At 38.2% G+C, this 22,942-nt stretch overlaps 1 protein-coding gene across 3 annotated transcripts in view; it reads left to right on the top strand.

Moving 5' to 3' along the window:
* The window catches only part of dve (SATB1_N and homeodomain domain-containing protein dve), an 80,179-nt gene that overhangs the window by 12,063 nt on the left and 45,174 nt on the right, over positions 1–22,942 (top strand). The window contains exons 1-2 of one of the 3 annotated variants that reach the window (XM_046621674.2): positions 10,683–11,310; positions 11,780–11,842. The exons of 1 other annotated variant lie outside the window; for it this stretch is intronic. In XM_046621674.2, the coding sequence (XP_046477630.1) occupies positions 11,786–11,842 (57 nt within the window). In that variant the 5' untranslated portion in view covers positions 10,683–11,310; positions 11,780–11,785. Of the gene's footprint in view, positions 1–10,682; positions 11,843–22,942 lie in introns of those variants that run through there. One more of the 3 variants, XM_046621673.1, reaches the window with a different exon arrangement.

Raw genomic sequence — 22,942 nt, 5'->3', positions numbered from 1 at the left:
CGTGTCCCCGTGCACGTCGTCAAATGTGCAGATAATTCCCTCTTCAGCTTCCTCCCTCCCGCCCACCCTCTCTCTCTCTATATATCCATCTATCTGTCTATCTCTTCCTCAAAGGCTCGAGGATTATACGGAGCGCTTTCCCAGTTCGACGGAGTTGGAACAAGCCGGGAGCTCATGCTGGTGTTACCGTCTCTCTGTCCCCGAGTACATACACGTATGTACGAGTATATCAGGTACCCCGGTTCTGACGGAGCTTCAACAACGTATTAAAATTTACTTTGGCCCACGACTCACGGATGCAAAGCTCCACCCTCATCCACCCCTCACGTGCATACGTTGTCGAGAATTAGACAATTGCAGCGGTTTCCGTCGCGCTGTTCTGTATACACGCTTTATGCGTAAAAGACGAACGTGTTGTACGCGTGACGTTTTATATGATCTTGAAGGAAATGTTATCCTCCTTTTTTAAACCATTTTAGAAATTACATATCTCCGACGATATTTCATCCACGAATACTGGTTTTAGATTGTGAAAAAAATAAAAATAAAGTAAACAACGAAAAAAAACCAACAAAGAAGAAAAGTATTACCAAATGCATCTGATTCGTTTTGTGAGAAATTTAAAATTAATGCCAACTAATTGACCAATATTTTGCATGCCTGATCATATCGATTAATTCGTGCGCTTTTATACGTCACTGTCTCAGCTTTAAAACGTTCTTAGATTTTGTACAGATTATTTTTTCGAAAGGCGATTCATTTACGATTTTTTAAGTTTATGAAATCTACAGATTTTAATGGTTTGACAAGAAACGTAGAATATTTTTCGCTTGATAATAATAATTTTCAACCTTCATCTTGAGAGGTGAAATTAATTTCTTTGCGCGTCATCATTCATTGCTTTTAGACAATTTCTTATAGTTTCGATATAGTCGAATTAGTGAATTTCACGATTGCTTAACACGGAGAAAATGTTTATTCTAATAAAATTGTTCTTATACCACTGAATAATGAATAAAACAATAAAATTAGCTCTACTCTCAGGCAGATTGGAAAATCGGACGTTAAGTGACGAGAATTTGATACTCGTGACTACATCGGAAAACCCAGCATTTCGATCGAAGAATTGTGAATACATCGTTGTGCATCCTATTTTCTTGCTTCCCCGTTCGAAAGCACACATTTATTCAGGTGTATAAAATACGAAGGAGTATGATAGACTCGTATACAATTGACTGAAACGATCGTTCGGTCCTTCGAGTTAGAATAAGGAAAAGGGGAAGCCGGCAATGCTTGCTGCAATAAACTCAGGCAGACCTTCGATATTGATATTCAGATTCGCGTGATACTAACATCTATAGATTTACAAGGGGTAGCAGTCTCTATGTTAAATATATGCGTGCGTAGATTTCCAACCGTGGGTATTACGTACCTATTTGAAAAGGTTTCACTTGAACTCCATGTACATCTGAAATGAGAAATAAGACATCGAATGGTATTTCGCATTTACCGTTTCAAACATTTTCTTCTTAACAAGTATGGATAATTCCCATTTCATATTTCACATAATTATTCAAGAACATATATACGTGCCTTTTACAATTTCACAATACTGTCGAATTAAATTTTCAAATTCTAAACTCTACATACCTATAATTATCTACTTCGCGGACTGGAATAAACAAAATTTGCTACTTCCGTTCTTCTATTTGGAGTAAATTTTTAAACACGTGCAATAAAATTGCAACCGCGCTCAGATGTATCTGTTAAATCACAAGCATACATACGTTTCGGTATTTTTACTGCAGCCTCTGTGTTATAGCCTATAGACAATAAATGAGAATTTACCGAGAATCGAATATGCGTGTATACGTGCATATGTATATATATATATATATATATATATATATATATATATATATATATATATATATATATATATATATATATATATATGTACAAGTATATAGCATACGTATAACCTCGCGACGTAAAGATACGTATGCATCTTCGATGACCCTCCGCAGCCGTCGTAAATCTGAATTTATTAACACTCACAGGGCTTGAGGAGATTCGCCAAATGGTTTTCAATTTGTCTCGGAACATACGCGCCCCACTTCCAAGACACTCCGCATTCGGGATCACATCCCGATATTTTTATTTCGAAAATGGGGAGCACCTTCACGTACATCCCATACCTCGTCTGTATTATAACAATCATGGTGCTGGAATTCCTGCAGCGCAAATTTGAAAATCCGCATACTCTAATAATTACGAAAACCCGTATTAACTGAAGTCAGAGATCTTCCTTACTCGAGATATCTCTTTGTTGATACCTAAATAATGTGAAGAACTCGTGAAAGAAAAATATAAAATATTGAGGCAGGATTTGCGTACAAGATTTGGTGGAATAGTTCATATACTATATAGTCAGTTAATTTACGGAATATAAAAGGACTGCTGTAGTTAAGGTAGCTTAAATCCTGTTCTCATGCATCGATCCTATAAAAGGAATTAACAAATTAACAAATTAAAATTAACGCGAAGGAATTGATTATAAAATAAGCACTTTTTGATTATAATTGGGTAATGGCTGAATTCAAAAAACTGTAATCATTATAACGAAGCTTATAATTTAATTCGATTCAGAGGCGGAGCATACAGTTCAGTTATTATGAATTACAAAAGAAACGGACGTGTCGTTCTTAGCGTTTTCAAGCGTTATAAAGTTCAGTGTAGTGCCGCCTCAGCTGGTAATCTTTATTGGATCATTATTAGTCGATTATATCTGTATTATAATCATGGCTTGTACTTCTAGCAGTGCCCTTGGTGTATATTAATGTAGATTATACGGTATATTATATATATCTAAAAACACGATTATGCGAGGACAAATCCGATCTATACACCGTCGCGATTTAATTATTGTTTAGCGTTGTCTATGTAATGTACTTATACATATAAGTATATAATATTGGGCATTGAGTTTCAACGAGATTAACGCAGGTTTCACTCTGAACATCTTGGATCCTATTCCCATTTTCTAAACATCGCTGAACGGGATCTGAAACACTCTCGCATAAGTTTCAGATATTATGTTCTTTCGAAGAGTCAGTTACGGGTAAATTTTTACTTCAAGCTGAAAACAAATGTATGAAAATCATAATGATGAAAAATTGAGAATGTTAAAATGTGTTTACCGATGTTCAAAAGATATCTGTCGTTTCTACTAATGAAACTGTTTCCCGGCTCATAGAAAAAGACAAAAACAAAATTAAAATAAAACTGTTTCTACTAGGGATACATCAGTTATTCGTTGTTCTTCACGGGTATGATCGTTAAATAATTTGATGGAAATTGTTTCATAATAATTTTGAAACCATTGTTGCTTTATAGCATTAAAACGAATTATTTACCCGGTTGCAGTTTTGACGTACAAACAATATTTTCGCAGGTGATATTTCAATTTCTGTCAGAGTAGAGATTGTATAGCCCCGAAAGCTGTATTGTTTTCACTTTAGTGGTCAAGATTAGATTAAGGCTTAGCACGGCAGCCGGTGAAATCAAATGGATTTTATCAATAGATATAGATTAAGAGTTTCTCTGTTCGTCGAAATCACAGTCAGCTAAGCATTGCCTCGTAGCGATGAAGATACTGTTGTTAATTTTCATATGCAATCCAGACTGATTGGAGGATGTTGGATTATGAAATTAATTGGTTGACCGTTTATCCTTGATAAATTTCAAGCGTGTCGATAATTCAGGCGTATGACAAATCATTTTCGCAAATGTTTGAGTCTGCGTAGCACGATGCAATAAATTTCCGACGTGAAATATTTGATACATGAAAAATACCAAAGGTATCTGGATGAAAATAAGGATTTTAAAAATAAATACACGTTCAATATCAGCCAAGCGAAATGTTTTAAATTTTCTTTTATTTCTCTTCCATGATACATGGTCAAACCTAATCAAACCTGACCTGTCCTCCAGCATTTATCAAATTAAAGATGCAAGAGAAAGAAATAATCAAATTTCAAACAAGAACTTGGATACTTGATTATTTATCCGAAATCGCTCGAATACGGTAAAAAAGTATGGTGGATTCGTTCGCTTTCATTTCACAGTGTTTCATTATTTTGAGAAAACTATTTTTTTTACAAACTAGCTAAATTAAAAAATTTTCTCTGAATAGCCGGTCGAATGTTGTTATTTATTGCTCAAGATCAAACTAATTAAATGATACTTGGCGATACTGACATGACAATGAGAATTGTCAGTGAGATTGTAGAAAATAGTCTCCTGAACAAAGTCATTTACGCAACAGAGGAAAAACAGACAAATGAACTAGATTTTTTTCACCATTTCAAAACGATTTGAGATGAAAAATCGAGATAACTGAGTTCTCGTTGATAATTTTTGTAAATTCTTTTTTTTTCATAGAATTTTATGTAGTTGAGCTAACAATGGTGATAAAATTATCGAAAGCAGGTATATAGACCAAGTATCACAAATTCGGTGTGAAAATTTCAAAAAATTTAGGGAACTTGTATTGCAGTTATGAAACTTTCAAACCACTAAAAATGTGCGTTAACGTATACGGAGGAATAGCTTCTTCGACTACGTCACGATAAGTTTCAAATAGTATTCAGCTCGCAAGTGAAAACGAAAGTTTCCGAAACTCGCAAAATTTCAACATCAATTATCTGTTCATACTGAAACCAATCAGCGGGACTTTCTTTGATAAGAATTTCGGCATTATTATCACCGAAGGTTTAGAACTTTCTCGAACACATCGAGGCATCTTCCAGAGTACTTTCTGTTTGGATAACACATCCGCAACCGCAGCAGCAGCCCCCAAGAGAGATAGCTACAGAGAGATAGACGGGGGGGTAAAAACAGAGAGAGAGAGAGAGAGAGAGAGAGAGAGAGAGCGCGAGAGAGGGGGGAGGATACGGTTCCATCGGGGAGAGGAGAAGACGGGAACCGCTTCCTCGAGGAGATGAGGATGTTCCGATGCATCGTGCGGGGGCTCGTAATTTTACCGTAAGCTTGGGCAAATTAGCTCTGGGCATACGTTGCCCGGCCCGGCGCGCCCTTCCTTCCCTCCCTCGGCGAAATGGGTCTGCGTGCTTTCCCCGTGTCGCGACGCTCCTAACGCCTCTGGAAATTCTCGAGATGATAAAAAGGGGGAAGGGTAAGGAGGTGGAGAGAGAGAGAGAGAGAGAGAGAGAGAGAGAGAGAGAGAGAGAGGTGGAAATTCGGAAAAGCTCGGCGAGGGGGTGGTTCGCTAGGAGGCTCCGCCCGCAAGCTTGCGACACGCCCCATCGATACGCCCCTCGAATATCGTTAAGCCCTCTCCGGTGCATCCCCCCCTCCCCCTCTCCGGCCCCTCACCCCTCACCGAAACCCCTTCCCGTTTCATCCTTACCAGCCGCGGACGAGCTTTCAACTTTATCACCGCTTTGCACACAGATTGCTGCATCCAGGCTGATGCTGATGCTGCTGTTGCTGCTGTTGCACCGTCTAACCGCCCCCACCTTGAACCAAACCATTATACAACCCTGGACCGACGAACCCTTGCCTGTGCCTGTAGCTTTTCGTGTAACTCGCCCTCGCTGGGTCTTTGTTTTATAAATGCAGAATGCGTTTATCCGCCGGAGAGCATAAGTTGGTCCGTTGAATTGTTTCAACTATTCTGCAGGGTGATTCGAAATTTTCCGTGTGTGTTATACATATTGATAATCGATAATACGTTAAATAAAGGGGAGGAAATTTTACTTTTTAGGAAAAGGTTCAATTGCTACTCGCACTCAACCACGTACAGTGATGCGTGGACTTGATTTTTGGTCGAAGCATTTTTATGCTATTGTAGTGAATTTTTCGTCTGTAAATTCATTGGTTTAGCCACTAAAGACATTTGATGGATTTTTACAAATATTCGTTTTCAAAACTCGTAACTTAGGTGAACCGTTGAACTGAAGCTACAGAATTTGCACTGCAAACATTTTCTTAATATAGATAGTTGAATTGTTTATACATTTGTTATTTTAATTTTTTTTTGCCAAGTCAGTAATTTAGTCACTGAAAATTTGTTTAATAAATTTGTGATATTGAAAGCAAGGTACTCAATTCTGAACAGTTGGAATGATAATGATTCAAAAAATCAAATAGGAATCGCGCGAGCAAAGACGACAAAAATATTTCCGACACACGAAAAATTCTTTGTTTGTCACAAAAATGTGTGAATACTTCAGAAGAAAATTGTATTTTATGTTACGATCGATCGAATTTTTTTTTTTTTACATACTGTAGGCGCTGAATAGATGATTGTGTGGTAATGTTCGGACGTATCACCTAATTGGTGTCATGATAACATTTTCGTTGTAACAACGCTATATGATGACATAGAGATACAACGAACCCATTCGGGAAACTGTTAGTACCTATTCGTTACTGCTAAGGTTAGAAAGCGTTTCTGTAATCTTCATACAGTAAGTACGTTGCAAAGTTCGGAACTATCTTTTCCTGAGATTCCTTCCTAAGTACACGTGATGTGACTCTTTAATTAAGGAGATTCAGCCCCGCAAACTAAAATAGACTTCGCTAAATTTTTATTCGTTTATTTTAACAGTAAGGTTTGTTAAATTATCGCAGTGGAAACAAATTGTATTGCACAATTGGGCATCGCAGCGAGTTTGCAACAAAGTTCAATTTGCTTTTAAATTTAGGTATACAATAAATCAAAACTGTAGCTCCAATTCAACGTTAACAAATGTTGTTCAAAGTCAAACGAAATTTTTTTTTTTTTTTGAAAATCTTTCGAAAAGTAGCAATCAATATGGGAAATCATTCGAAAATCATGAGAATTTCTTTTCGGTATTTACGTTTCGAATCTTTTAAAACCATGTGAATTACATTGAAATGGGATGTTCTGGAAATTGTCAAATATCATTGACAGATGTTAATAATCGAACGACAGCTTTTCGAATATTTTTTTATCCATTGATCGTAAATCCAAATTTTGGAAACAATAATATGATATCTTAAAAAAACCCTGGAAGCTTTTGAGTCTAACTGTAGGAATGCATGAATCAATCCTTTTTCTTAAGGAAGCGAAAAGTAGGCGAGGTGTTATCTCTGAACGGGGTCGATTTCCAAATTATAAATTCGGTTCGATTCATGGTTGTGTTTCAAATTCAAGATACGATTTATCTGCGTTCACTGAGCCCCTGATTCATGATATACTCAGAGCCCTCGCTTTATATACAATTTATATATAATAGCGAATGCGCGGGCTTGATTAATTGTAATTTGCAAAATGGTCTATTCGTTAATACTTGAGTGCCTAATAATTTACTCTGTCACGTATATCCGTAGCTATTGGTCTTATCTTGGCTACTAAACATCGTGATTTCCGTAACTTAAATTATCTAAACCCAAAATGTTCCAAAAACTTGTGTGATCAACGTGCATCCAGATATTTAATTATATAATTATCAGGTCCCAATTGACATTTTTATGATTTTGCCAGTGGCTAGAATCATGGATTCTCATGCCAGTTCCACGAGGTGCATTTGGTTACAAGGAAAAAAAATTTCATTTGTTAAAGTGAATGCTAGAAAATTTCACCGTAATTAGTCACCATTTAAATATTGTTGGAATTTAGCGATTATTGAAAAACTGATTAACGACCATGAATAATTTTTTTCTTATAAAAAAAAAAATATATATATGCAATATAAGTGACTATAATCAAAAAGAATAACGTCACATACTGAATTTTCTGATTACAACTACCAAACTCATTTCCATTACGTACGTACTAAAGACAATGTTTTTCGGTTATTGTAGAAAGTAACAATAATGAATAATTGTAAAGTAACTTTAACTAGAAATTTTTCTCCTTGTGGTGTGAAAAATTATACCTTCTGCTGGTATGAAAATATTGATATTCGTGTGAACAAATATCGTTCAATTTTCACAAGGACTAACTGTTTCGTCGCATGTTTTTCCTTTAAATTTTTGGTTCGTTTTAAAACTGATTCACTAAAATTGAGGAGAGTTTTTGGCGGGAAATCCTGTTGAACTTGCAGAATGCAGCCTCTGATAAACTCGGAGACAAAGATGAGGTCGAGCTTTAATCCTGTCACGTGCGAAATCCATTGTCTAGCCTCGCATAGACACGCGTTGAAAGAATTTTACGTACCTATCCATGCGTGAAGGTGGGTGAAGAAGTCTTGAGATATTGGATTTCCCGAGCGTGAAACACTGTTGTAGTCTCCCTGACGGAGACGAGGGGGAAAAACGGAGAGACTATATTTACAGAAATTGTCGACATCCATCGACTCTCATCTCCATTGAATAGACAGGAATTATTCTCAGAGTCTTGCAAAGTCTATACTGTACGCAAAATCCTGCAGCAGATGCGAAGAAGAAGGAAAATAAATCGGCAAATTGGATAGAGTGGAAATAAAAAGGAGTCATTTTTGTATAAGCAATAATGTAAGTTTTTATTGTCAAATTATTTAATGCTTCGTCAATTATTCATCTAATCTGGAAATGGTATTTTTGACCTTTAAACAATACCGAGGCAACTGTTCGTAACGATGATTTAGAATTTGATAAATTAATCGCAGAGCGAATGAAACGATCGTTTACAAATTTTTGTTAATTTCATTCTTCAATTCTTTATTTTTTTTTTTGTTTTTTTTCGTCCTCAACTTTTCCCGCATCCTCTGCTTCGTTCCTGATTTCATATTTAGCTTTTATTCATCCCGCGTGTTTAACAATAAGTTACGTAACTCGCAAAAATTAGTATCGTATCAAAGCCGGAAGTATATAAAATATGCGCACACACGCCTACATATATATGTGCGAACCTATGTATCATTCTTCCGCAGACGATTAAAATCCCCGGCGACAAATTTCCTCTGTATAATTAACATATCCATCCGTACTGCATTTGTATTACTGATAACTGTAATCGAGCACAGAGATTGCCTGTACGAAATATTTTCTGTCGGATCATTTAACTCTTTTATTATTATTATATGTTATCTGCGAGAAGAAAAATGCGCGGTTTCCATAACGATGGAGAGAAAATAATTAATTTATGTATTATACGTAATCAGAAATCAATGAAAATGATTTCAAGCGAATTTAAATTAAGAGGTAACACTTTTTTGCTTAAGCTACGAACGTATCGAGTTGATTTATTGTATAGAAGCTCATCAGTCAGAAGGATTTCATGTTTCGAAATATTTGAGAATGGTAATTGCTCGAAATTATCTGGAATTTCAATCTTTCGGAATAGCTTTTTCAGAGATTATCCCGTCTTTTAGTAATCGTCCTCTTTCGCAACAGTCGATGGAATTTATTATAGGCTTTAAAATCGCTTAAAATTTTTTTCAATCAACTGTACATCTATTTCGTAACCCCATAAAATTTATCAAAATTATTTGAAATTTTCGAAATCTTAAGATATCAATAAGAATCCCGTAAAATATTTTCAAAAGGCGTGAATATTCTAAAATCCCGTGACGTAATTGAATCATATACGTGAAATCGATCGAAAGCATGAAAGTATAAGATACCGATAAATTACTGAAATCACTTGATATTTTTTCAAAGCTCGTGCAATCTTTCAAAAAAAAAAATATTTTGATATTTCTTGAAATCACCTGACTTTGTACAAATTCACGGACACGGATTTCCATTTTTCTCATTAGTGGATCCAATGTTTACACTTGTTGATCACCATCAATATCGGTGCAATGTTGTAGATAATAGTACGGTAATGTCTGGCAATAAAATAGTCCAAAAGTATAGATTTTTGATTAACCATTCTGGTTCATACTTTCACAGTTGCAAATTTGAAACCTTTATTTACTCACTTATTTGTTATTACGTATTAAGGATGTTTGAAACGTACAGTAAAGTTGAAGAGCTGTTAAGTCACAATTTATTATGACGTAAGGAAGGCTTAAAAGTGCTACCAAAGTCGATCGACTTGAACTCATTTCAAACAATATTATGTTAACATAGAAAAAAATTACGCAAAGATCGATGACTTTGAAGAGATCCAATTCCTTCACGATCAAAATGAGCCTTAGTTCGTTTAAATCGTTCATACTACGCGATTTTTTCATTTCCGAAATGACTTAACACTGGGATCTCTTCACATCCATCAACAATTATGCTATTGTAGCTGAAACGTATGGTTTAAAACATTGATTTTGCTTATTCAAGGGAATATCGTTCCAACAAAATCCAACCCAAGGAACATCTTCAGCTGTACTTTCGAACCTTCGCTCTACGATATTTCTCTATTCACAGCTCTTTGCCTGGACTGTACGTATTTAAGTGTACATCCTTGAGCGATCATTGGACCAAGAGATCCATGCTGACATCCGCGTCAGGTCATGTATAAAAACATTTTAAATTTCCATGCACGGTTTTCCGCAAACCGTGAACCCAAGACGCCCCCCCCCGAAACCAACCGAAACGGATGAGACACGGAGGTGCGTTTAGCAAGAGGCAGTGCCAATCCACCCCCGCTGTCAGTGGTCATCGTCTCTCTCTCTTCGGCGTCGCGGCGGCGGCGTCGCAGAGGACGCGTGCCTTGTCCCAAGACACACCCCTCGGAGGCCGGATACCTCAGGGGTTGACTCGGACGCGGTTCTACGTTCCGTTCCCGGGAAACTGACGCGGGGATGCGAAGCGCGCGACGATCAGCAACGGCTAGTCGGCGGGGAGGATCGGGGAGGATCGAGGGCGCCGCGACGCTTTCGATCAGCGCACAGTCACAGTCGCGCGCGAGGCGCCGTCGCACACGAACGCTATTCGGGAGCTCGCACGCTCGCTTCGAACACGCTTTCAAAGCCAGCGGCAGCTTTGATAGACGACGCAGTTCCGAAAAGGAACCGACGACTCCGAGAACGCGGGTTCAAAATCTGATAGCCTGCATTCGGTTCGCGGTGCAAACGCGAGATCGTAATTCGAATCGTTGGAAAAAGAGAGAGAGAGAGAGAGAGAGGGGGGGGGGGGGGGGGAGAAAAATACTCCGAAGAGGATCGGGGATGAAATATTGGAGGGAATCGCATCGTAGTTCTTTAGTAGCTGCAACACTTTTGTCAAACCAACCGATTTAGACTGTGGATCGAGATTTATGTAGGTTTGAAAAATCGTGACTGGCTATACGTACGTGCAGGTATTTTCGGGATATTGAACGATCAAAAAGGAAAAAGTGTGTTTCTATGACGTGTGACGGTACCTTTGAAATTTCTTCTGTACTCGGAGGATCGATCGGTAAACTTTATCAAATACTGTATTAATATGTTGACGCGTTGAGACGGCAACATTGTTCCATTGTTAGATTTGTTACGTGAACTTAACCGCAAGACGAACCAGCCGCATTGTAATCGTAATTGAAATAACGGCGAAGAGTAATCGCAATTCGGTTGTGTTTTGCTGTAGACTTGTGCGAGGGGGAAAGGCAGCGGGCTTTGAATCGCCCGCCGAGCCGTATACCCATCCTCCCTCGGTGTTTTGGCGCCAAGTTTAAATCCCCGTATAAACGTTTGTAATCGGGCGAGAGCGGGAAAAAACGCGGGCCGGTTCTAAAAGCAGAGAGCATTGCAGAGCCGATACGAAACGGGGTGAAAGTGTGTGGTGACATTTGTTTTCTCTCGTTTTTTCCAACCGCCGACAAACATGCCTGCGACGTCGGGACTGGATTTTTGGGACATCTAAAATAATAAGGGGAATGGATTTTCAGAGCGCTATGGAGACCTTCGCCGAGGCATGGGTGGCCGCTAATACGAAACCTGATCAAGTTCAGGTAAGATTTTAAGGCAACGCCTCCGTCTTATCTTTTCTCAACGCACGATCGCTGTGCAGATTACGAGCGGAGTGTAATGATATTTATGATTCAACCTATCCAGAACGCGTATTTAATCACTGTCCGCTAAATTTTTCGAACAGATCACGCAGCGATATCGTTCTTTTTCATTTTACAAAGTTTTTAAACCAGACTATTTCAATAACTCAACTCGAGATTGGAACGCTGAAACGGCAGTGAAATTTCTCGCCGTCACTGCGATCCACTTGTTAAACGAACGACGACTCAATCCTCGTACAGCGATAAGAAATCGGGTCTACCTACTCCAGTTTCGTCAGCCGTAAGGAGATTCGCCTGGGCCATCTAACAAACTCCTTCGTCAGACCTCCGACCGTTATATCGCTAAAAACTGTTACTCAAGATGTCGCGAAGACGAAATTTTTACACTCCACTTCGAATTACTATCTCGCTGCACGCTTCCGAAATTGCTTGCACGCGTGACGTGTTTTTATTGACTTTGAATCGTACGAAATATATAGTAATCAATGTATACGCAGGAAGGATTTTTAATCGAAATTGAAATATTTACTCGAATTCTGTTGAAATGAGCGGGAAAATATTAATTAGTACAATTTTGAAGTAGTTGAGCTTACGAAACATGTCAGTATGTTCTGCTGTATTGCGATTCCTGAAAAACTGCATTGTTATTTATTAAAAATCACAGTGTCTCTCACGCAATTTGACTCGCCCACGCGTTAAAAGGAATGAAACATTTCCGATCAATGTTGCGAATGTTGAATTAAATCCACGTGTTGCGACTCATTGATTTTCACTCAGTCGTCAACATTATGGGTTAAAACAAATATGAATTGATGTCAAGATCTGCGAAATATTTGAAAAAATTACTATTTTCATCTCAAAGATTACTTTTTACACGCAGAAATTTTTTTAGTTGTTTTACACTATACGGTATTGAACCAGAGTTGTTGTTTACCATAAGTAACAGAAAAATAGTGCGATATTGGGTATGAAAAAAAATGAGATTGAGATCAGAAAGTTTAGTAAATGTTACTATATCCTTATCAATCACAATTGCACGTAATACATTTTCTTTTAAAACTCTCAACTATATAAAATCTATGTTCATATCTCAATCCAGCGATACAATATTGTAAACTAAACAAAATAGATTCAACGTTGCACTAAGCAGAAAATGTAGTGCTCACTCTGTGAGTTTTGTCAAATGAAATGTCACTTCCTTGGATTGAAAACTGAGCGTGAGATTTTAGCCAATCAATAAAATGCGAGATCCTTTCTAATTCTCTAAAGCTTTTCTGTTAATTTTCCAGACATTTTCAATCTCACTCCTATCGAGTGCCTCGCCTTTGACTCGAGTAAAATTTTTAAACTTCGAATCACAACCACACTAGGTAAATAATTACTTGTACACGATCCTCGTGCAACTCCCTGCAGTCTCTCGCTTCGATAAAAGGGATTCGAGGCCTCGAACGCCGGCCCGAATCAAACTCGAAGATTATTTTATCCCGAGGGCGGTGAACGGAGGCTAAAAGCAGCGGCTAAAAAACTCTTCCATGATACAAATGCGCGGCTCGACGAGATAGAGGCGGATAATCCTCGGCTCAACGGCTCGGGTTTAGGCTTTCGGGTACCAGCGACGGGCGAGGGTGTCACGGCCCCGTGGACACGCTACGGATGTGCCTGCCCCAGCCTTCTTCCTGTCTTCTCTTCCCGGGCTCCGAAGCCATCCCGTATCCCAACGGCGCGCCGCGTTTTACACACACCGGGCAACGACGCCGGGTCCTTCGTTTTTTATCCGAGGGGCAATTCGAAGGAGCTTCGATTACCGAAATATTCTTTCAAGCAACGACGAATCCATGGTTTCGACGCGTTAACGTTCCGCTGATTCGTATCTTGCGGTTTGTTTTCGCCGATTTTCAACTTCTCAAGTTATTATACCCAACATCGATTTTCAATGATCTTTCACCGTTTCGCGGGATTTTTTGTCATTCTATTCTACACGAAATCAACTAAAGCAGAGTCGATGATATCTGAAGATTTTAATCTCCCGTCTTGCTAGTAAATCGCCTAGAATACTCGGAGATCATTCGAAATCAGTGGAAATCACTCGGGATCGATATTAACGAATTGGAATTGTTCGTTAGATTTTCGAGTCAATGGCCTCTCGTTTTTTTCCTTCTTCTCTTTATCACACTTTTTCTTCACCCTGTAGCTGTTTCATTTTTATCATCTTTTCGAAACGAATAAGTAGGTACAATGATTATAGTTATACGATTCTGCGAAAATTTTATCACCAGGATTTAAAAAAATCTTTTCGCAAAGTAGAACCAATTTTTTCCTGTGCAGCGATGTTGGAGGTTTTAACTGTTACACTTTTAACTTTGTCAATTCCGTGTTGAATGTTGTCTGAAGTTTAAAAATCTTGAACACCGAAATCCGATAATAATTTTTAAAGTATATGATTTTTCTCTGAATTCTCGTTTTTACTGGTTTTCAAAATCGTAGAGTTGAAAGTGTAGCATGTATATTTGTATTCTTTGTAAAACAAGATCCCAAGTTGTTATATTTGTTAAAAAATTTCCTTCGTTACAAGGAAAAAACTCGCAAAGTTTTGTTGAAACGTCCGTTCTCGTTTCTGTTACTACTTCACCGCAATATTTTTGCGTCTTTATAATTCGCGATTTCTGTTCAAGGCCTTAGGCCACTCTAGAGGCCGGAAAAAATAGGCTTGTTGAGGATTTTTTTTTCAGAAATATTACAAAATAAATCGAGATTACAGAAGTGGGTATTTATTATACATATCACTGACTGTATACAATAATTTTTTTGAAGCGATTAATTGCAAAATGGTGGCTGCGCAGCGTTTTTGCGATGACGTCTTCGGTTTTCCCGGGTCCACGGCCGGAGGAACAGCTCCTGTAATTTTTGAATTATGAAAAGCCAATAAATTTTTTTCGATTATATATAATAACCGCTATAGAAGTACGTAGGATTTTTTCGATATATTTATTTTTGGCCAAATGGCGCACTTCTAAAGTGGAAAGTGAAAAATTTACCTAAAAAATCGTCAGATAATTGTTAATAATAAATGAACTATAAAATATAAAAAAAAAAAAATCCTACGTACTTCCATAGACAATGTATTTTTTAAGATATATTCGAAGTTTCAAGTGAATCGGTTGAAAATTTTCGGAGTTATGTTTCCGGCCAACTTGAAAAATGCAGTTTTGAGATAAACGCGTTTGAAGTTTTGAATAGTAGAAAATCATGAATAATTTTGCAATACCTTTAATCTGCGATGCCTGCACCATACAATTGGCATTTCAGATTATCGTCTCTTGCTGTTGCCAAATGCCGTTTTGCCTCCTTTCTTCTCACCGTATACCACTTTGTCACTCATTGTAAAAACAAATCAATAATTACACAGAGGAAAAAGAAATGAAAGTTCACAGAAGTATCGAGAAGAACGAGTGTTTGTCGATTAGCGTCCTTTCGATAACGGAGTACTTGGAGATTTTTCCCGGCCATTATCTTTTGGGGACATCATTTTTGAGGTCCTAGGGGACTATTTGAGAAAAAAAAAATCGATTTTTCGAAAATTCTATAGTGGCCTAAGGCCTTAACCATCGTGTGTTCTATAATGGTGCATTTAATTCAAATAATTTTATCAAATATACCTCCAGACTTATCCTATAATGAGAGAACAATTTGACTCGAATGAAATTCTAAAAAATGCTACGTTTTTTTTTTTTGGACGGACGATAATTGGTACAATTCATATATTCTTCAGTAATTTTCACGAAGCTTTCGAAGTTACTTCTACAGCATGTCGAATCCTGGGACAGTCATCACATAGCGGACGATTAATCTAGAGAGCAACTTTGTCGGTCTTATATATTAATCACAATGCACACGGAATATTCGGTGATTTAAACTCGTCTGGAAGTTAATCATAGTACTAAAATGCTGCAATAAAATTTAAATCATGCAAGAGATTAATTCTCTCAATTTAGAGCTTCGTTTAATGTTCGCAAGTTTACCGATAATTAACCCGTTATCTTGTCATTCGGCTACTGTGAATTTTGTAACACGTGCCTCAAAATGAAACATATTTTGAAAACCAACCCCTGATGTATTATTTCGTCATTCAGGATCGTTTTTAGGCTTGTTATAAAACTGTTCAAAACGCTTTATAGAAATCTAATCGAACTGCCACGAGACCGGAGGTCGAAAAATTCGGCATTCGGAAACGTTCTTCCCAATTGTCTCACAATCGGAAATTCCAGGCGCGATAATATATTGCGGCATTGCTAATTGACATTTAATTTCGTTCATTTCGGTACAGATCTATCGTTCACTGCAGTTTGTTTCCTGGCGGATACAGACTCGCTGTAATACCGTAAGTTACGTTCACAAATTTCGTTAAATCGGACAACTCAACCGTTTATGATTTACAGCTCTGACGAGCTGCGATATCTTAAATTGGCGCTAATATTCGACGATTCTTAGCTCCGTATTTTCTTGTTAATTTCGTGAAATCGACCACGGTCGGGGCTCGAGTTACGACCGCAAAGTTCTGAGGCGGTGACGAAGAACGCTCGGCGAGCAAGCAGGCAGGCAGACACGCATGGTCACGGTATTTGACCACCCTAGTACGGCGGAATGATTGTAATCCGTCTATCCGTTTGCCGAGTGCCGATACATCAAACGTATTTGGGACCCAGTTGTGTTGGCCGGTTCGCGCGTACAAAGCGAGTAGCATCGCCGGCGCCGGCAGCAGCAGCGTTTGTAATTCCGTACGTACGCGCGTGTGGGTATAAAACGGCCGTCTATGGACGAAATCTGATTTATATAACGGTATTATGTACCATGTATCGTTCGGTATCTTTTAATCCGTGGATTATCTTTTCGGGTACCTGAAACCACTCCAAACGTCTCAATTACTGAGATATATCTGATCAACGCTCGTTGGATATACCCGATACATGTGTGTACGTTACATATATTATTTATATATATGTATATATATGTATATATATATTTATATCTATATGTATACAAGGGTATTCGAATTTGTTATCGAAACGACCGATGAGATTAGCGCCTCTATACGTACGTAAGCGATAATATCGCTAGATTTTACAGGCGCCCTCCGTGCCGGCATCACCGAAGTTGTATTGACCAATTGCGTTCGAAAGAAAAACGTTGATTTTATTTTTTTTTCTTTGTTTTTCAAAAATTGTGAAAATTGTAAATTATACAATCCGAGATAATGAGGATTTCGAACGATTCGCTACACGTTCGATTCTTTGTACGATTATACAAGGCACTTTTTACCCTCGGTCCGTTTTGAATCCGCGGATGGAAAATGTTGAAAAAATTCAGGATGCTAGGGATGAATTGACACCAATAGATCGGATGTAATGAAATTCTATGCGGGGATTCGTCGATAATGATTTTATAAGATTTGAGTTGACCGCCGTATCAAAACCGGAAAAGTGCGGGAGGTTGATAAATGTTGTTTTCCAAAGCTTCGTCGAACTTAATATGTAGTCGTCAAGTTTTCCAGCTGCTGTGGAGTCTGGATAATTGCGTTGTTATACTTATATTATTAGCATCTTTGTAACAGGTTTTTTCACAGCATCTTTGTAGTTCTCGTTCCTTATGACTTGGTGTATAAAATGTGAATAATTCATGCTGTTTGTAGAAGATAGAAATTAGAAATCAACTTGATTAAAGCCAAAGTTGTGTTGGTATATTGATTGAATTCGTGGTCGTTAAATTTTGTTTCAATGAAACATTTCTGGATTTAGAAATTTGAATTTACGTTAAAAATCGCACAGTCGCTTTATAACGTCAATTTATGATCCTGTCTATGTTAAAAAATCTAATTTCATCTCAAAACGCATTGTGCGAAGTTTGCTCCTCGACGATGCTCGTGCTAAATTCATTTTACACTGACGCGCTGTTACGAGTCGTCAGACAGCCTTACAATGTCTCATCACTGTTGTTGCGAGAGGGTTTCGCTTGATGCGACACCTGGAGGCCAACCTCGGAATCTGTTGTAAATGAATCAAATGACAGAAAATTGACGTTTTATTGCATATTATTCAGATCTCAGGCTTTTTATGTTGAATTTATAGTTTATTTACAGGTTTCATGTTTATTAAAAAAAAAAAAAAAAAAAACCAAATTTATTCATTCCGACGCTTCTTTCCGTCGTCATCAAAACGTTTCTTCGTCCCGATCGTCGCTGCAACCGCGCAAATGAAAAGGACCTCCAACAAATTGCCGAATGTGATATACATCGCGCTCCTAAGGAACGTCCAAACGGCCCGCCATGCAGTTACATAAGCCGACGGCGGCTGTCCCGTCTTGCCAAGCAGACTTAACGACTTATAGATGGCATAGATCTTTATAAATCAATTGATCAATCGCCTAGCCAGCATCACCATCAGCGACAGCAGCTCGAGATTCTACGCCGAGGTCGAGGTAGTCGCTGGTCCAGGAAATCGGTGAGGAGCTACCATTGGTTTTCGTCAATTGGAACGACGCCTTTGCGGTGACGATCGAATCCTGCAAGCACACGCGCGTTATAGACATTTATTGGAAAGATTGTCAGCCGGTATCGGATTCCCGGTTTAACCTGCATCATGCAAAAAGAGAGGGGGGTTTGCTCGATCTCTTTCTCTTTCGACGTTTTTGCCAACTCCAGAATCGCATTCTCTGCCGATACAGCGGAATGATTCTCGCATTAATCGATTGATCACGAATTCATCTCGAGGGTGTCGTTGACCGTACAAATCAGGGAAATATTTTCTGAACCACTCGGAGTGATTCTTTTTTTCCTACCTTCAAGATCGGCTTTCATTCGGTTGAGCAGGAAAAGTTCATTACTTCACAAATTAGGAGGAATAAAAATTAATGTGAAACAAATTCGAATCGGGCAAATAATCCTGAATATGAAAGAAAACATGATATTATTAGTATCGTTTTTTTTTTTTTTCTTTCTTACCAAATTTATGGTAACGAAAATTATTTTTTGGACGGAAATGAAATTTCGCGGTAAAAAGGATAGTTTCAACTAATTCTTGTACGAATTAAATTTATCGACTGATTCATTCGTGCGAACAAAAATTGATGGGTGTCATTTGTATTTATAAATTTATACGCATGGCAGTTGTGTGATTTTGGTGCAAAGTAATTTGTGCCGCAAATTTGTGTAAATATATTTGAGGTTTGAGGTTTGAAAAATTTATAACAATACGTGATAACTAGGCGAAAATAAGAATAACGGATTTACAACAGATAAACGTTAGGAATTGTTTCACGAAGGTTTAACCGAATGAGGAGAAACATCTTCAGGTAATATCTTGCAGCACCTTTTCTCTTATCCATTTTTTTACAAAGATCTAAAATACTTGGAGGAAACCGCAAATTTCCCTGCAACCGATAACGATTACATACATGAATAATAATAACTACGTTATTATGCTAATAAAAAACTGTACGATATCGTTTGTATCAACAGCGTTGAATTTCGTGACACGAATTTTGTAGTTTAAATCAAAACATTTAGTACCTGTCACTATTCTATATATTATCTTGCAATTACTGCGCTGATTCGACGCTGTTGCGCAGCAATAAACCGACGTTAAAGTCTAAATTCGACTGAAAAAATGTATTCAACCAACAAACAGATCAAGTGTTTACCGCGTCTCTTTTTCAACAATTCCAACATTATTTAAACCGCTGTCCCAGCGACATCCGCATTCCCGGTAGTTTTTATTTCTTCATTTTCCTCCCGACAGTAAAAAATTCAATTCTCTCTCTCAGCCGCAACAAATCGGGAGGCATCGATTCGACGTTTCGGCAACCACCGAATCCGGGGTTGGTCGGCTTGCAGCCTGTGTCTTTCTATCCCGGTGGCGGGCTTGTCTCCCGTCGCATGAGAGACCCGCGGGATTTTCCGATGCGAGAGACGGGATAAGCCGGTAACCCCATCCCATCTCCACCTGTTGCCCCGTCTTACTCGAATCTCGTTCCTCGTCGCTCCCGCTGGATTAACCATCTCCCGACTTCTCTCCAGGCTGCCGCCGGTCTCTTCTCCCTCACCGCCTCTCTTCACCCGTGTGCAATGAGTGGGTCTTCAGCGGTCGGACGTGTTTTTTGCCCGTGCATACCTCCGAGCAGCTCCCGAAACAGTAGCTCGCACTCTCCCGTTTGGTACAGTCATGACAAGCGAAAAAATACCACCTTTCGCTGCTCCTCGAGGTACGAAAGATTCGCGGATCGGTCATATACGTATTACGACGGAAGCTTGGACATTTTTTCGAAATCGTAGAATCCAACCGCGAAATTTTCATCTTTCATCTATAATTTGCCTCGAAACTTGGGGAATCATGAAATCTCTATTCGTTTATGCCCGATTTCCCGGAGTAGGGAAAAATTTCGTTTCTCTTACATTTATTATTGCGACACGAAATATCGATACTGTAGACTTAACGGGTCGTATTTAATTACAAACGCCGTATTAACTCAACGTACCTAAACAGAAGTCGAATCACTTGCAAGAAGTCTTCTGTCTTCTCTCTTCGTGTTCGTATATTTTAGGTAAACCGATCAGCATCGTCATATGTATAGCCTCCATGATCTTGACTTTGGATCTCGGAACAGGAAATTCTAGTGAAATAGGAATCGTTGCAATAACGACTTGAACATTGTTTGAATCACAAGATAATTTCGAACAAGTAACTACCGAGTGTCGTTTTAGCTGCTGATGTTATATTTTCCGGTTATTACAACGTTGAAGCTGCTTAGTTGACTACATTTTTTCAGACAAATGAGGGCTCGAAGTCGATTTATCGATGCACCAACATCAAATCATCGCAATAGTTGCAAGGAAATATGTAAAAAGAACAATTGTACATGATAGATTTATTGGTTACAGCGGCAAAATTTTTTAATCCAGAACTATAGAATTTTCGGTGACGGTAATAATTTCATAGTAACGACAACTAGAAATTCACCTCGGTGCCTGGTAAATGAAGAGCCTGCGATTTCTAAATATTTCACTAAATTCCATGTTCTGTTCTGAAAATGTTCCGGGATCTGTACACTTGTGACAAATTGTACAATCCCAACGCGAATGAATTGAATATTCTCGTCAAAGACGCACGTTGAAAGATAAAGTTTCGCATTTGGAAGCTAAGATATCGATGAAGTTGGAATAATTTGTATCAACTGAGATGAGATTATATAAAGCTGAAACAGTTGCGATGAGAACATGCTTCGTGTGTCCACGTGCTTTACTCAGACTTGGTTTGTGGTCCCAATTTCACCTAAATCATCGATATTATTTTGCTGTTTTCAAGTTTTTATCACGAAAAATGTAGAAAGAAATGACGAAACACTTTTCACATATCTGTAAAGCAAAGTAATGTGAAAACGCATAGCAAATTTTACATCGAAATATACGTGAAAATTGAAAGACCGTACGGTATTGATCAATTTTATTTTCAGGATTATTGTTAGGTACGAATCATTTTGTAACCGAAGGTACTAGCGATATGTAAAAAGTGCAGTCATGGCACATGGCTGGCGAATACTCAATTTCCCAATCGTTCCAGACGCGTTATATCCGTCTAGACAACGCATCAAAAAGTGGGCAATTTTCGAAACTTATGCTTTACAGTCTCTTTGTCACGAAGAAAATGGAAAAGTGAGAAAATGACTATCACGAGATCTTTCGCTCACTGCATCGGTGAAAGTTTTGCGTAAATCGGTGTATTTTAAATAATTTTCAAATCGTTCACGGTTCTTAAATTCGATAGAACCCTTGCACGGAAACGTGATAAGGAAAATCAGCTCGATTAAGGTTTTTGCGTAGCCACTGATGATGTTGCCGTGACAAAGCAATCAACGGGTATTTAAATCCATTTGTGCTGCACGTAAGCGTTATATGCATTTCGCTTTGTCGATACTCCAAAACACCTGTGTAAACCTGACATCCTTTTCAAACCGGATGAAAAATACTGCACGAAGATATGCCGAGTTTCCGTAATTAATACCTTTGCTCGTGACACGTTGAGCGTATGTATGAATTAGAGAGTACGGAACGAAAGTCAATTCGAGTCTCTCAACGTTGATTATACTGGGATTTCGGTTATCAATGACAAAGATCAGCGTCCGGTTGGAAAAATTCAAATTACATGAGCGATATAAATTTATATCTGAAAAAAAAATATCATGGGTACAGGAGAACTTACCGGAATTAGAATAATACATCCTAAAACGAACATTGATAATATATGTTATAAGAATGACATATTATGTGAAAAATGAAATATTTTACGATAAATATCGTATCCTTTTTTCGATCGACATCGTTTCGGGGCTAAGAAAAATCACCAAGGAAATGTAAATGGGGAAAAAACGTCGAAAAAAGTTACATTGAGGTCGATGATTATTAATTGTAATCGTGCAGTGACTAGCCTGACGTATAACATTAAGTAGGTACGTATTCATTCGGATTTTGGCCAATTGGCGAAAGGTCGTCGGTGTCAAGTGCACTGCTGGTCTCTAAAATCGATAGATGGAAAAAAAGTTGCTTAGATATATACATATACGTATAACACGGCGGATAAAAGTCCTGGTGCGATATTGAAATTGGATCTGGCTTGACGCAAGTTGGCGAGTGCTTCTGTACTTTCTCGTTACAATTACGGCAATGGAATATATTATTCAAAGAATAAAGAGTGACAGCCGCGAATTGAACGGCGAAGGACAAAAATCACATTCTCCTATCATACGCGTTTTCCAATATTGAGGGACACACAGAGAGAGAGAGAGAGAGAGAGAGAGAGAACGAAGTCTGTTTTTTCAAAGTTTCAACAACGCTGAAGCAGATTTCATTCCATGTCTAGTTACTAGAAGATTGTAGTAAAAATGGGTATCGTTACAATAATGGTTTTAAATACGTTTGGATTTTGAAGAAAATACGATACGATTCGTGAAAATTCCGTGCGATTGTTATTTCAACGTTAATCCTTTTTCTCGGTT

Source organism: Neodiprion pinetum, chromosome 4, assembly GCF_021155775.2.
Source record: "Neodiprion pinetum isolate iyNeoPine1 chromosome 4, iyNeoPine1.2, whole genome shotgun sequence".
Taxonomy (NCBI): Eukaryota; Metazoa; Arthropoda; class Insecta; order Hymenoptera; family Diprionidae; genus Neodiprion; species Neodiprion pinetum.
This window is presented reverse-complemented; position numbering and strand designations above follow the sequence as displayed.